Source organism: Catharus ustulatus, chromosome 6, assembly GCF_009819885.2.
Source record: "Catharus ustulatus isolate bCatUst1 chromosome 6, bCatUst1.pri.v2, whole genome shotgun sequence".
NCBI lineage: Eukaryota > Metazoa > Chordata > Aves > Passeriformes > Turdidae > Catharus > Catharus ustulatus.
This window is the reverse complement of record NC_046226.1, coordinates 53,632,640-53,646,765: the sequence shown is the minus strand read 5'-3', so window position 1 is coordinate 53,646,765 and position 14,126 is coordinate 53,632,640. Positions and strand designations below refer to the sequence as shown.

At 51.1% G+C, this 14,126-nt stretch overlaps 1 protein-coding gene across 1 annotated transcript; it reads left to right on the top strand.

Annotated features, from left to right (window-relative positions):
* Positions 1-11,152: 11,152 nt before the first annotated feature.
* Positions 11,153-13,122, top strand: CHST14 (carbohydrate sulfotransferase 14). Its single transcript, XM_033063980.1, has one exon. The coding sequence runs from the start codon at positions 11,165-11,167 to the stop codon at positions 12,134-12,136; it is 972 nt and encodes a 323-aa protein (XP_032919871.1). The 5' UTR covers positions 11,153-11,164; the 3' UTR covers positions 12,137-13,122.
* Positions 13,123-14,126: the final 1,004 nt, after the last annotated feature.

Genomic DNA, 14,126 nt, shown 5'->3' with positions numbered 1-14,126 from the left:
CCAGTGCTGGACTGTTCTTCCCATTCCTGCATGAGCTTCCTGCCTGGACCTGGTGGTTGCAGGAGTTAGGAGTGCTTGGGAGCAGATGTGGGTGCTCAGGGTTGTGGGATGAGCAATCTCTTGGGTTTTCCATGGAAATAGAGCAAGTGGCCACAGGATAGGCAGGGATTGACTGACTTTTCTCCAATCTGCTCTTGACAGCTCTGTCAGTGGAATATTTGAGTCTTCTGTTCAGGCAGAAAGGTGGTGGTGGCAGATCTTGGCTCAGCTAGGCTTTAGGAACCCTGAAGGATGCATTTGGGAATGTTGCATTGGAAAAGTGTCTCCCTTGGACCACTGTCTCCACCAGCTTCTGCCATCTGCATTGTCCCTGCCCTGTGGCACCAAGTGCCACACACAGCACACAGGGTTCAATAGCCGAGGCATCTACACAGACATCCCAAGTGGCCAGAATGATTCCAAGTGGGAGAAGAGCAGACAGTCAAATAACCTGCTTGAGGAGCAGGATAATGGGATCAGGAGTACCTGGGGGTGTGAGGCCGAAGGCACAGGCAGTGCAGGGGCTCCTGCACACTCATCCTCAGGGGGAGCAGCTCCTGTGGCCCTGGTGGTGACACAGCCATTCCCACGCAGTCTTGAGCCATGGCTCCTCTGGAGTGTCCCGCAGGCTTCTCCTCGGCTTTCATGATTTCCATTCCATGTTAGGATGTTCTGCTGCTTCCTGGGGATGCGGCCCTTGCACACCTGGGGAAGGAGGGGATGAGTTCTGGGAACAAAATGGGCAGAAGGAAAGAGTAGTGTCTGACATGGATTTAGCTCCCAATTACAGGGAAGGGAGTGAGGACTACATGTGGCTTGTGGGCTGAATGCAGATGAGCTGGATGTGGCAGGACTGCACCCATAACCCTTGGATAATCCATTGAACTCTGGCTGCCTTTTTCCACAAATTTGCAGCATCTTCACTCCCACGTCACCTTGAGCAGAAGATTCTGAGATGGACCCATCGGATGAGCTGGGGCTGCTCAGTCCCTGTCCCTTTGCAGCCCTGCCGACATCACACCTGTTCTTAAATTCCTGGTTAAATTTCTTCCTAGGATTAGGGATTTTGCTAGAGGATCCTTGGCTTTTGCTTCCTGCTCCCAGCCTTGTCAGCACATCTTCTCGCAGGGAGCTGCAGGAAGCACAGACCTGAAGAAGCAGATCAAACCAAAAGAATTCCTGAAAAAGGAAACCACAGTGGTGAAGTGAATTCATCTGGGAATTTTCCTCCCAAGGGGAGGAAGGAGCTCATCCAGGGATGTGTTCATTTGTGAGCTGGTGTGGGGTAACTGAGCATGATATTCCTAACCCCATGGCCTGGGATTTCTGCTGAAGAACCAATTTGAGATTTTCCAGTTGGATTTAATGTGGCTTGGTTACTGGGAGCCATCAGTGATGCAACAGAAACCTTCCCCCTGTGCGAGACCCACGGCGGGCTCTGGTGCTTATCCGGGTGTGGATACTCCCTCAGAGAGGTCCCTTGGAAAGACAGCCAAGAAAGAGCTTTTCCATCCGTGCTCTTCCTGCATGGTGAGCCATCACCAAAAGGATAATCTGTGGCAGGCTGAAAAGTTGGGATTAATGTCAAGCAAAATTGGATTTACTGTTGAAATCTGCTACCCGAGGGAGGCACGCGGAGCCATATCCAGCTCTCCTGGATCTGACATTCAGCAAGCTGCTCTTGTATCATGACTGATGTTGCCAGGAATGTTCTGCTGCCACTTTGGCAGAGCCCTTTTGGCCACAGGTTGTCCTTGGAGTCTCCCATGCTTAAGGAAGGCATGGGCTTACCGCCCATAGGTGTGTGGCCATTGGAATCCTGCCTGGCTTTGGCCAGCTGGGCATCCCCTGGCAAGTTTTGATGACCAGCAGTGGTTCAGGTACCTGGCAGAGCCAACCTGCTGTGTCCCATTTCCCTCAGTGTCTGAAGGTGACAGAGCCTTGTGGCAATTGCAGGGAGAAGGAGGCACTTGGGGTGCTGAGAAGGAGCTGTTGGGGCTGTGGGCACTTCCAGAGGCTTTGGATAAGATTTGGGCACCAGGATGAGCACACTGAGAGGTAGGAGCTGTTGAAAAGCGCATCCTGACCTTTGGGAATTAATCCTTTGAAAAGCACAGCAGTGTCCTGCAGATTCAGGGGTACTGGTGTGGCTCTTTGTTCTGCTTTGGAGCAGCTCTTTTTTTCCAGGGAAAGTACCAGCTGGTCTCCTGGTGCTGCTGTGGAAGCCTTCTTGGGGTTTCCTCACCTCACTCCCCCCATGTCCCAGCCAAGCAGGTCCAGAGCAGCATCCAGGACTGGCTGGAATCTGTTCCCACCTAGAGTGAAAGCCACGAGCTCCTGCTTGCGTTTAACTGCGGCTTTAATGCCGCTAATTACAATGGGCTGTAATTGTGCCAAAATCCCTGCGAGCCAAGAGACGGGAGCAGTTGGGACTGTCACATGGATGTGACAGAGTGCTCAGGCACCGCCCAGCTCTGTCCCTGCCGGCGGAGGAGCTGTGCAGGGGCTGGGGGTGGGATTTGTCCCATCACAGGTGGCAGGACCAGCCCTGGCAGGGTTACATCCCCTTATCCTGGTGGCTCCGGGGATCTGAGCGTGGGCAGTTTGGTTTTACTGTGCCTTTCTCACCCATCCATATGGGATAAACACTCTGCTCACCAAGCTGGGGGCTTGAGGGGAGATAATGGATAACTGCTCACTAATCCCTGCGTGCCAGCGCTGGCTCTCACTGCTCTATGCTGCTCCAAATGCTGCAGTGGCAGCACAGGGAGCCCCCAGCTCCATTGGCACAGGATCCATCCATGAGGAAGCAGCCGCATCCTCGCAGAGCCACTCTTGGAATGGTTCCTGCACTGCCTGTGTCACTCAAAGCTGAATAAAAATGAGGTTGAGCTTTTCGTGTTCTTCTCCAGCTACTGCTCCTACCATGGCTGCTGCATCCCTGTGCCCAAAATCTCAGGGTTCTAGAGCAGCAGTGCAGGGAGACATTTTTCTGGAAACATCAAGCTGGACATTCCTGGAGGCTCTTTCCTGTGAGTTCCTATCTGGCCCCTGGGAAAAGAGCTGTGCTAAGGGACCACAGGGAGACTGTCCAGGACTGTACTGCTTCAGCCTCCTGCAAAACCCCAAAATCCAGCTAAATCACCCCTTTATATGTGAATTTTCCTTAAATTCCAAACACCAGCCTGGAAGCTCTGAAGAGAGCTCTGTTGAGAGCTCTGCAGAGCCACTGGGAGCGGCACCGGGCAGTGTGAGAGACTGAGCTCAAAAGTAGGAACAAGAGGAAAACAACAAGCCCAAAAATCAGGGGCACAGAGGAGGAATAAGGTGAGCACTGCCCAGGTGTGCTGGGAAAGGCATCCGACCTCTTCCATATGGGATGGGACTCACCAAGGCAGCGTGAAGTTGTGGCACAGCACTCAGTGCCGGCCTTGGGGTTGTAATTAATAGTGGGAGGTGATGATTCATAATTTGAGTGTGGGATAAAGGGGATACCTGAGCTGGGATGAAGCTGAGGAGCTGGCATGGAGTGAGGGGTCTCCTGGAGCACGGCGTTGCCATAGGGATCCAACAGCTTCTCCGTCAGAGCCTCCGGCGAGAGCAGTTAATCCATTTTTAAGAGGAAAGGATATTTAATAAAGGGAACCATTTAAACTGGATTTACAAGGCACACTGAATGGAGGCCCCATTTATTCCGTGACTTCATATTTAATTTTAATATCTCTATAAACCTCTCCAGAGTGTTCTGCACAAACAAGCTGGAGCCAGAGCGGTTCGACCGCCCAGTGATTCTTAAAAGCAAATCAATTTAACAGCACTGGAAAAAACCTGCCTCTCCAGGAATATTCTTCCGCTCTCGGAAGGAGCACCGGAATAGCTGTATTAGAAAACAACAAACAAGCTGCTCTGGTGGAGAGGGATTTTTGAAAGGATATGGTGCAAAGCAGGGTTGGGAGCCTCTGCAGCGAGCCAGCTTGTTGGGAATTTGCTTTGTTGCTCTGTTTTCTCTGCACTCATAAATAATGTAATTAATAATCATATCACTTCATCAATAATCCAGCTTTTGCTGTAGCTGTGCTTGCTGCTATCCCCGTGCTGCTGCCTGAGCAGGGATGCAGTGACTGTAAAAGTCCATATAGAAGCTGGGATAGGGATGATGGCACCTGGCAGCGTTTAGCACTCCATAAATGAGAGAAGGACAGAAGGCAGCCAGATTTCCCATGAGGAAGCAGTTTATGGCAATTCCCAGAGCTTTTTTGCTTCCCTCAGTGGGAATGTCATGGTTTTGGAAGAATCAAGTTCCTTGGGAAGAACTGGTGAGAAAACTCCCTTCTTCTTCTGCAGCTGGTGAGCTCTCCTGCTCCTCAGCACCTGGCTCAGGGCACAGAGCAAATTCCCTGAGCTTCCTTTGTCCCTGGAAGATCTCATTTTTATTTCTTTTCAATAAGTAGAGATTGTGCTGCACAAAGCTGGCTCTGATTTCTCCTCCATCTTTTGGGTGGTCTTTGAACCCAGATTTAAGGAGCAGAGCAGGTGCCCCTGGTCAGCACATCCCAGTCAGCCTGTGCAGTGGTTTGTGCTCTCAGATCACGGAATGTTCCCTCATCTCCACTTAATCCCTTTTCCCCCTCTTTTTCCTTCTACGCAAATGAACCCCCTGGCAGGGAACAGCATCCTCTGCTGCCCTGGGCCATGGAGATGGATTTCTCAAGGAGTAGACTACGCCTAGTGAGGGTGATTTAGCAATCAGATGTTTGTCCCTGTCCCAGGCTGGGGGATGTTTCTCCCTGTCACAGCCAAAGATCCGTGAGTGGGATTGGATTCGTAGCACATCAGTTAATTAGTCTATAAAAAGGGAATTATATGGCACGTTAACAAGCACAGTTGAGTTTTGTTCTCGCCTCCCTGCGAGATGAAAGCTGAGATTCCCTGTAGGAATTGATTTCCTCATGGGATCTCACTGTCTCAGAAACATGATGTCCCACAAGCAGCCCCATGGATATTAGTGGGTCTGGAAACTGGGATCCAGGCAGGCAGCAGCCCCCGATTTCCAGGGGCAGGCCCCTTGCTTCCTACCCATTTTTTTCCCTAATATTTGAGCAAATTTTCTTGTAATTTAACTTTCTCATTAGTTTTCTTCTAAAATCTGGAAATAATGCAACTTTTTTTTTTTTTTTAATTGATAGAGAGGGGGGAAAAAACCCTTTTCATCACTCTTTGACAGAAAACCTCAGTGTTCTGTGGTGCAGGGCAAGAGGAGGCACAAACAGACTGATTTATTTCATTCTTCCTGATGTTTATTTTAAATTAATCCTGTTGGGACAGATGTCAGGCCAGAGTTCTTGCTGGAGTCACTTATGTTCTTTGATCTAATTAACAATGGCTCATGTTTTATAATAACTCATTTTTCTAATAATTAATTTTTCATGAGGGATGGGATTCACTTACTCTTTGCTCTTTGCCTTCCCCTGGATCCTGAGTTTCTTCCCTCATTTTTCTTCCCTTCAATGCTCATTTTCCAAAACTCCTTGATGCTGATATATTTCAGGCTTGGAAATACTGGAAATAACTTTCCAAATATGCTGTATTTAGAGAAAATTTCAGACTAATTTTACATGTTTATTCATTAGAAGTGCCAGTAGGATCCTGCTGTGCACACCCAGGGAATTTAACATGGAAAAACAAATGGAGTGTGTGTCAGTAATAATAAAATAGGAATGATGCTGCCGTGATTCATTGACCCAGGATTTCCGACTGGCATTTACAGTGGGATTGATGATAAACCCTCAGACTTTCCTTGGGAAGTGCCTCTGAAATAGTCAGGAAAATGCTTTTAGGGATTTCACAGCAATTTAAATAACATGCTGCCTAGGATGGCCCGAAGGCACAAAACTTCCCGTTCCTATGAAATCCAGGTTACAAATGGAAAACCATACCAAGAACAACAAGAAAAATATCAGAATATTGAGAAGTCTTCCCCAGTACCACAACTGAAGATTGCACCTGATGATCTTGGAGGCCTTTCCCAAATTAAATGCTGCTGGGAATCTGCCAGTCAACCAGCCTGGACTCCACATAGATAGCACCATTCCTACCATGTCCGACTGTCCCCTCCAGGATAAATTTGTCCATGTTTCCAGCCAGATCCCCCCCTCTCATTCAGCTCATCCCTTAAACATTCCAGCACCCATCCTCTATCAGTCTCCAATATTCCTTTTCCTGGGGCAAAGCACATCCTTCACAGGCCATTATCACTTCTGGCACACAGAAGATGTTACAAACCTAAACAGGGTTCAGTCAAATGGGTCCTTTTCCGTCCATTTCTGGGGTTGGTTTTTTTTTTTGGTTGGTTGGTTGGTTGGTTTTGTTTGGTTATTTGTTTGTTTTTTGTTTGGGTTGGGTTTTTTTGCTGTTTGTTTGTTGGGGGTTTTTCGCCTTGGGGGCAATGATTTCTGGTGTCAGGGATGAGATGCTGCAGGTTTTGGAAGTGTTGGAGCAGATTCAGTCCTCATCCTGCTGCGTGTGAAACCACAAAAACATTAATTGCCTACAAATTCCAGCAGCAACTTCACACACACACAGTCACGACTTCATTAGAGCCCCGCAGGAGCCGCCTGGGAGCCTCGGGAAACTCCGTGTAAAGAGCAGCGGATAGACCTGGAATGAGTTAAGAGACTTGGAGACTCTCCTGCGACACAGGTTTGGGAGCTGGGTTGGATTTAATGTGTGTTTGTACTGAGCGCTGGTGGTGAAACCCCGGCTGGCTGCCACTCCGAGGATGTCTGTGAGTTCATCCAGCAGCCCTGGGCTCGGGAGGATCAGTGATGGGTCAGCGGGAGGATAAAGGGTGCAGCAAGGGAGTTGTTACTGACTTAAAATTGGATACGCTCGGCCTGGCACTGGGCTTTGCATGTCAACCTGATTTTGGGGGGGAAGATCTGGGAGCGGGAGAGTAACCGGGAGAGCAGTGCCTGAGCCGCTGTCCCCGTTGCGCTGGCGCCTGCGGTATTCCTGACCTCGCTCCGACCTCCGGCCCAGCTGGAGCGTGTGGAGTGTGTGACAGCTCTGCGCTGCCCGGGGGGATGTGTATCCATCCGTGCGGTGTCTGCCAGCCCTGCTGGCTGCCTGCCCCGCAGCCTCCGCTCCGTCCCGTTCTGTGCCGTCCCCGCGCTCCGGGATGCGCTCCCCGCGTCCTCACCCCAAATCCCAGCGGGAAGAGCTGTCACGGCCTCCGCGGAGCCTGCCGGTTCTCCTGGTGTTAAGGAGCTGGATCTCCCGGGATGGCTCCATTCAGAGGTGATTCCACAGTCGTGCCCAGCGGAGCAGAGAGAGCAGAACGGAGCTCAGCGTGAGGAGCTGAGCTCAGACCAAGGTCTATGCAAGTCCAGCCAGCTGCACAGCAATGAATTTATAACCAGATCCTTCAGCACAAAGTTTTCCTTGAAAACAGTGATTTCTGCGTGTGGAATTACTCAGTGTAATCATCCAGAATGTTTGACTTTGTTTCAAAAGGCTTTTTTTTCCCCCAGAGATAAGAAACTCCGCCTCGGTAGTGAGCTGATTGTGGAGCGGCTTCTGTGCTTATCCCCTTGGATAAGAGGCTTTATTATACCAAATTACGGGATAATCTCTGGACACGCAGCCACAGCATCGGATCTCTCCTCCTCTGCTTGTTTTACTTTTTGATCCAGAGCTGCTCAAACCAATCCAGGGGTTCTCCTCTGATAGCAATCACCATCCTGTTTCTTGTCTGGGAAGCTGGCATCGGCCCAAAGCAATGTTTATTCAAGAAACCTTCTTTCTCTTGCTCAGCTTTTCCAGAGGCCTCACCCATTTGTCCTTTTCGCAGTTCTTCAGACTGAAATAAATATCTGATCTCACCCCAAAGGCCAGCAGAGCCTTGGCAGGGCATTTGTGATGACATCAGTGTCCAGCCTCACTCCAGGCTGGAAGGACAGGGGCGTCCCTCAGTCTTTCTCTCCATCCCCTCTGGGAACTGGCCTTTTCCTTGTCGCACTGATACACATTCCTGATTTCTGACAGCCAAGGTGAGTTCTCAAGGTGAGCCTTCCTTAAACCTGTGTGTGCATAAATGCTGCTGGGGGACTGGCTCAGTGTAACGTTGTTGATATTATCATGTAATGTTATAACAATAATGTATTTTAATGTTGTTTTTCTGCTCGTGTGAGTAAACAGTGAGGAAAAGGCACAGAGATTTACTGCTCCAGTTACCCAGGGTGGAGGCCCTGGTGCTCTTAAGGTGATTACTGGGGCTTGGAGGCATTTTGAAGAGGGCTGGGAAGTGCAAAAATCTTTTTATACCTGTGAGAATTTAAGTGATGAGGCTGCTTCTCCAGCCCCTGGTAGTAGATCACCCTGAGGCCTGGCAGAGCATTTCCCTGGGAAGGGCTCTGTGGGTTTCCCTTCTCCCACAGAAGAGAGAACCAAACCCTTCCATCACTGCAGTGCGTTGTATAAACTTGTATGTAAACCACAGCAGTCTGAAGTTTGGTTTCCTCAATGACATTTTATTTGCTAAATGTGCTTTTTTCCGAAGGGATGGATCTGTCTGGGAAATATTTTCCCATAGTTTTGTATATTCTGAACATGAGGCAGCTTTTAACTGCTTTGGAAATCAAATTACTACTCACTCTGGGTGTTAATTAGACACACTGAGTGTAACCACAATTAATTTTCCTTGGTGAAACAGGGTTTAGCCCTGCAAACCAGCCCCTGAACCGTGTATTTGCTTGGCTGTGCTGTCCCTGTAGAGACTTTGCATCCCACCCGATACCTTTGCTCTTCAGACCAGTCCTTAAATCCAGGTTCCCTTTGGAAAATAGCCCTGCTGACCTCGTGGGCAGTTTCCTGTTTCTCTGCATTTCCAGAGCCAGTGGGCTATCCTGTATAACTGCTCCTGATCTAGAGGTGTTAGTGGGGAATGGGAACAAAAAGGAATGAGCAGTGCCAGACTAACACGCCTTCGAAGAAATAAAAATTCCCCTTGGCTGCTTTGGAGTTTACTGCAATCAAGCTTTTTCCCCAGGAGGAGGGATTGATTTTTGTCTCGGTGACATGGATTATATATGTTGGCACGGCTTCAGTTTGGGCTGGTGTTGAGATCAGATCAGGACCTGCCCTCTGAAATGAGAGCAGGAATCTGATAGCACCTTGTGTGTGCAGCTTTGCTGGTGGCAGGGTTGGATATCGGTCTCTTCCTAGAGCTAATGCTGTATTTACATCCAAATAAAACCGGGAAATGTGCAATAATCTAGCTGCAGGCTCTCGCGCTGCGCTCCAAGTGCTTTGTCTGCCTTGGCTGACAAAATGCTCTTGGCTCCTGATCAAAGGGAAGTAAGTGGAAGCTGGTTTTCTCTTGATGTTAAGAAAGCTCCTGACAGAGAGTCCCTGCAAGGCTGGTTAAGAGCCCAGGCCCCGTGGTAGGCTAGGAAAACTCATTGAAGGAAAAAGCGGAGAACAATGGCAGTGTGGAATGATTTCGGAAAGAGCTGTGTGAGGAAATGGCATCCTGATGGCTGGGTTAGTGCTGCAGGCATCCAGGGGATGGCCTGGAGCAGCAGGTGAGTGGCTGGGGTCATTCTCAGGGGTGGTTTGGGGGAAATGCCTGCCAAGTGTTGGAAAATCCCTCCCTCTGCTCTCCGGTGGTGGCACAGACTCCTAGGCTCTGCAGGTAGCCGTGTCTTCTCCTCCTCCAGCTGCTAAACCTGTGCAGGAATTACAGAATTATAGAATTACACGAAGTGGGACACAATACCTAATTATGGGTCGTTTGGCCCGGTATTGCAAAGCCCATCCATTATCACTGCACAAGGCCACAGAAGCCCTGGGATGTGAACTGTGCTGTGCCCAGAACCTCAGAGCAAACCTGGTGGGCTGTTTGAAATGGCACTTAAATGTATTTTGGGATGAGAGCAGTGCGAAGTGTTGCTCAGGCCTGTGCCTGACTGACATTCCAACATGCCAAGGTGCTGGTGGATGGATGGCTCTGGACTTGCTCCAGAGGGATGATCAGTGCGAGTAGGTGCTGTGAGGAGCAGCCAAGGGAGCTGGGGGGCTCAGCCTGGAGAAAAGGAGGCTGAGGGGGATGTTCTTGCTCTCTACAATTCCCTGACAGGAAGGTGCAACCAAGTAGGGGTGAGGCTGTGCTCACAGGGCACAAGGGACAGGCAAGGAAATGACCTCAGGTTGCCCCAGGGGAGGGTCAGGTTGGACATCAAGAGGATTTTCTTCGTGTAAAGCGTTGTCAGGCACTGGAAGGGGCTGTGCAGGGAGGTGGTGGAGTCCCCATCCCTGCAGATGTTCAAGGAAGGACTGGGCATGGCACTCGGTGCTCTGGGCTGGCTGAGAATCAGTCACAGCTTGGACTCAGGTGGTCTGGGGAGTCTTTTCCAACCTGGATGATGCTGTGATTCCATGGTTAGAGGGAGCAGCTTTGCTCTGGAGACAGGCTGGGAGAGCAGGGGCTGTTCAGCCTGGAGAAAACTCCAGGGTGACTTTACAGCCCTTTCCAGTGCCTAAAGGGCTCCAAGAGAGCTGGGGAGGGACTTCGGACAAGAGATGGAGGGACAGGACAAGGGGGGACGGCTTCCCACGGCCAGAGGGCAGAGTTAGGTGGGAGACTGGGAAGAAATTCTTCCCTGTGAGGGTGCTAGGCACTGTCACAGGTCGCCCAGAGAAGCTGTGGCTGCCCCTGGATCCCTGGAAGTGTCCAAAGGCAGGCGGGACGGGGCTCGGAGCAGCCCGGGCCGGTGGAAGGTGCCGCTGCCCAGGGCACAGGGCGGCAGCGGTCGGGCCCCGAGGTCGCCTCCAGCCGCGCCTCCCGGTTATCCCGTGACCCGGCTATCCCGTGACTCGGTTATCCCGCCGCAGGGCCCCGGCGGGGCGGGCTCAGCGCGGGGCGGTCCCGCCGCCTCTTCCGCCCCCGCGCCGTCACCGCGCCCGCCCCGCCCCGCCCGGCTCCTCCCGCAGCCCCGGCCGAGCCGGCCCGGCCCGGGAGCTCCCGGCCATGCAGCCCCGCGGCCCCGCCGAGCCCCGCCGGGCGCTCCCGTCGGGCCGCAGCCGGGCGCGCTCCCGGGGCGCGGCGGGCGCGGCGCTCCTGCCCTCCATGCTGATGTTCGGCGTCATCCTGGCCTCCAGCGGGCTCCTCCTCATGATCGAGCGCGGCATCCTCGCCCAGGTCGGGCCGCCGCCGCTGCAGCCGCCCGCGGGGCTGTCCCGGCGGGACGGGCGGGACTCGCCGGCCGAGCTGGAGGTGGAGGTGCTGCGGGACACGCGGAACCGCACGATCCGCGCCCTGTGCGGGCAGCGCTCGATGCCCCGCAGCGTCTGGGAGCTGCCGCCCGGGCAGCGCCGCACCGTGCTCCGGCACCTCCTGGTCAGCGACAAGTACCGCTTCCTCTACTGCTACGTGCCCAAGGTGGCCTGCTCCAACTGGAAGCGCATCCTCAAGGTGCTGGACGGGGCTCTGGAGAGCGTGGACGTGCGGGGGAAGATGGACCACAAGAGCGACCTGGTGTTCCTGGGCGACATGAAGCCGGAGGAGATCAGCTACCGCCTGAAGCACTACTACAAGTTCATCTTCGTGCGGAACCCGATGGAGAGGCTGCTCTCGGCCTACCGCAATAAGTTCGGGGAGATCAAGGAGTACCAGCAGAAGTATGGCGTGGAGATCGTCCGGCGGTACCGCAAGAACGGGGGGAACTCGGTGGGCGATGACGTGTCCTTCTCAGAGTTCCTACAGTACCTGTTGGACGAGGATGTGGAACGCATGAACGAGCACTGGATGCCCATCTACAACCTGTGCCAGCCCTGTGCCGTCAGGTACGACTTCATCGGCTCCTACGAGCGGCTGCACGCCGACGCCAGCCACGTGCTGGAACACATCCAGTCTCCATCCTTCGTCCGCTTCCCGGAGCGCCAGGCCTGGTACAAGCCCGTGACGGCCGAGACGCTGCACTACTACCTGTGCAACACCCAGCGCCGGCTGATCAGGGAGCTGATCCCCAAATACATCCTGGACTTCTCCCTGTTCGCCTACCCGCTGCCCAACATCACCAGCGAGTTCTGCAGGCAGTGAGCAGCTCCTGTCCGGAGGCGCTGGGAATTCTGCCTTCCGCGCTGCTGTGTGAAGCACGCTCCTCTATGCATTATTTCCTAATTTTATACTTTGCAAGCACTGTTTATATAAAATTCTCTCTACTGCCTTCACTACTTAGGATCCTTTTTGTACCTCTCTGACTTTTCCGTGTACGTAGCTGCTGGCTCGAGCACAGTAGCTTTCGTATCTCTGTTTTACTCTAAAGCCTATTTTTATGCCATGACATGGAGAACTCCTGTAAGGAATCTGAGAAATTTATATATTTTAAGTATTTTTCTTCCTTTTCTGGGTTTTGTACTAAACGTTGGTTGAATTGAGATCGTAACGTGGCAGTTGATGCACTAAAAATTAGCATTGTTAAACCAATCCTGGAAGGGTTTTGGGTATAAGTAGGGAAAAAAAAGTAAACCAGGCCCCATTTGTCCTTTATTTTCTCATTGTGGATGGTACTTAAATGAGGCTGGTAATTTTTCTGTGTCAGTAGTACCTCTGGGTTTTATTTTTCTTATTATTATAATTATTATTTACCACTGAAATATAACTAGGGATAGGATAATACCCCTTTTTTGGGTGATTTTGGAAGCACAACTATTTACCCAACATCTTGTATCAGATGCAATATCAAGCCATCAAATTCTGCTCTTTTCTCTGAATTGAAGCAATACAGACTCAGGATAAGATCAAAGTGCATCCTGGTCCTTTGGATGGAAAACAAATCCCATGGGCCGCGTGCCAGCTTCGTGGGTCCCTACGTGGAAACCACCATGGAAAACCTCGTTCTCCAGCCGTGTTTGAAACAATGGCAATTTGTGGATTGATTCTTCCTCCTTCAATAGCTGTGCACACCCTTTTGTAGCTCTTATATTTAATGATGTCTTCAAAATCATAAAAGTTTGGGAGATAACCCAGGATGTTGTTCCTGGGAGGCTGTGTCCTCCTTTCTAATAAAGTTTTGATACAAATTAGCCTGTTAGTGCTTTTCCTTGGGATTATTTGTATCCTTGGAGAGGCCCCCTGCCCCTCATGCTGAGCTACAATACAAAGGTGGGATGAATTGGTTGTTCCTGTTGTGATTAATTCATGTTTTAATTGCCAGCGCAGCACCAACACGTGGAGAGGGGACATGTCAGAGCCGAATCCATAACAGGGAACAGGGAAATGGGATGAGAAGCAGCAGAATGGGCTACAAGTTGCTGTGGAGTTGGTACAAAGTGGTAGGGATGGGTTATGGAGCTGGCAACTTCCTGGGATTCCTCCCTTAATTTTCCTTTCCCCTTTTTAAGGTGTTTTCTTCAGGATTTAACATTTTGTGAAAGAAGGGCATGGAGCCACATCCAAGCCCAGAGCTGGGGGAAGTGGCCAAGGACAGTTTGGGCTGAGGGATTTGTACCTTTGCTGAGGGGGTCATGGCTGGCTATGAGGGCAGTGACTGGAACATTCATGGATTTGAGCTCCTGGCTGTGTCCTGAATCTGTGGGCATTGATCCCAGGCCAAAAATGGGTCAGAAATTGGCTTTTCTCTCTTCGTGCCTGCTCTGAAATCAGCAGCATTCCTGTCTGTCCCCAGGGGCTTTGGTGCCCAGTGCTGGAAGAACTGGGGATCTGATCTCCAGCCAAAGACACCGGATCCGGCTGCAAACCGGATTTTGTTTTGTAAAACAGATACTACTGGGGTGGGGTGGGCTGAGCTGTAATTAAACCTGACCTCCAGGTCTCCCTAAATAGGAGTAAGTTGGTGAGACTTTGCTTTCTTTGCTTCTGGGAACATTTCCCGCTTGTTTGGTGATTTGGTTTTTAATTAAATGATTATTTCTCAGTAGTTTTAAAGGTTTATGCTGCTTGTTTGTTTATCTGCTGCAGCTTCTGTTCTCTATATTAAATTTCTGTCTCTTGTCCCCTTAATCTAATTTACTGTTCACAGGATTTTGCTTTTCTCTGACTCTCTCACTCCTTTTCTGGGCATCACTGA

What these genes read in the sequence shown, in the direction of transcription:
- CHST14 (XM_033063980.1), top strand. Translation starts at nt 11,165, where the DNA reads ATGCTGATGTTCGGCGTCATCCTGGCCTCCAGCGGGCTCCTCCTCATG.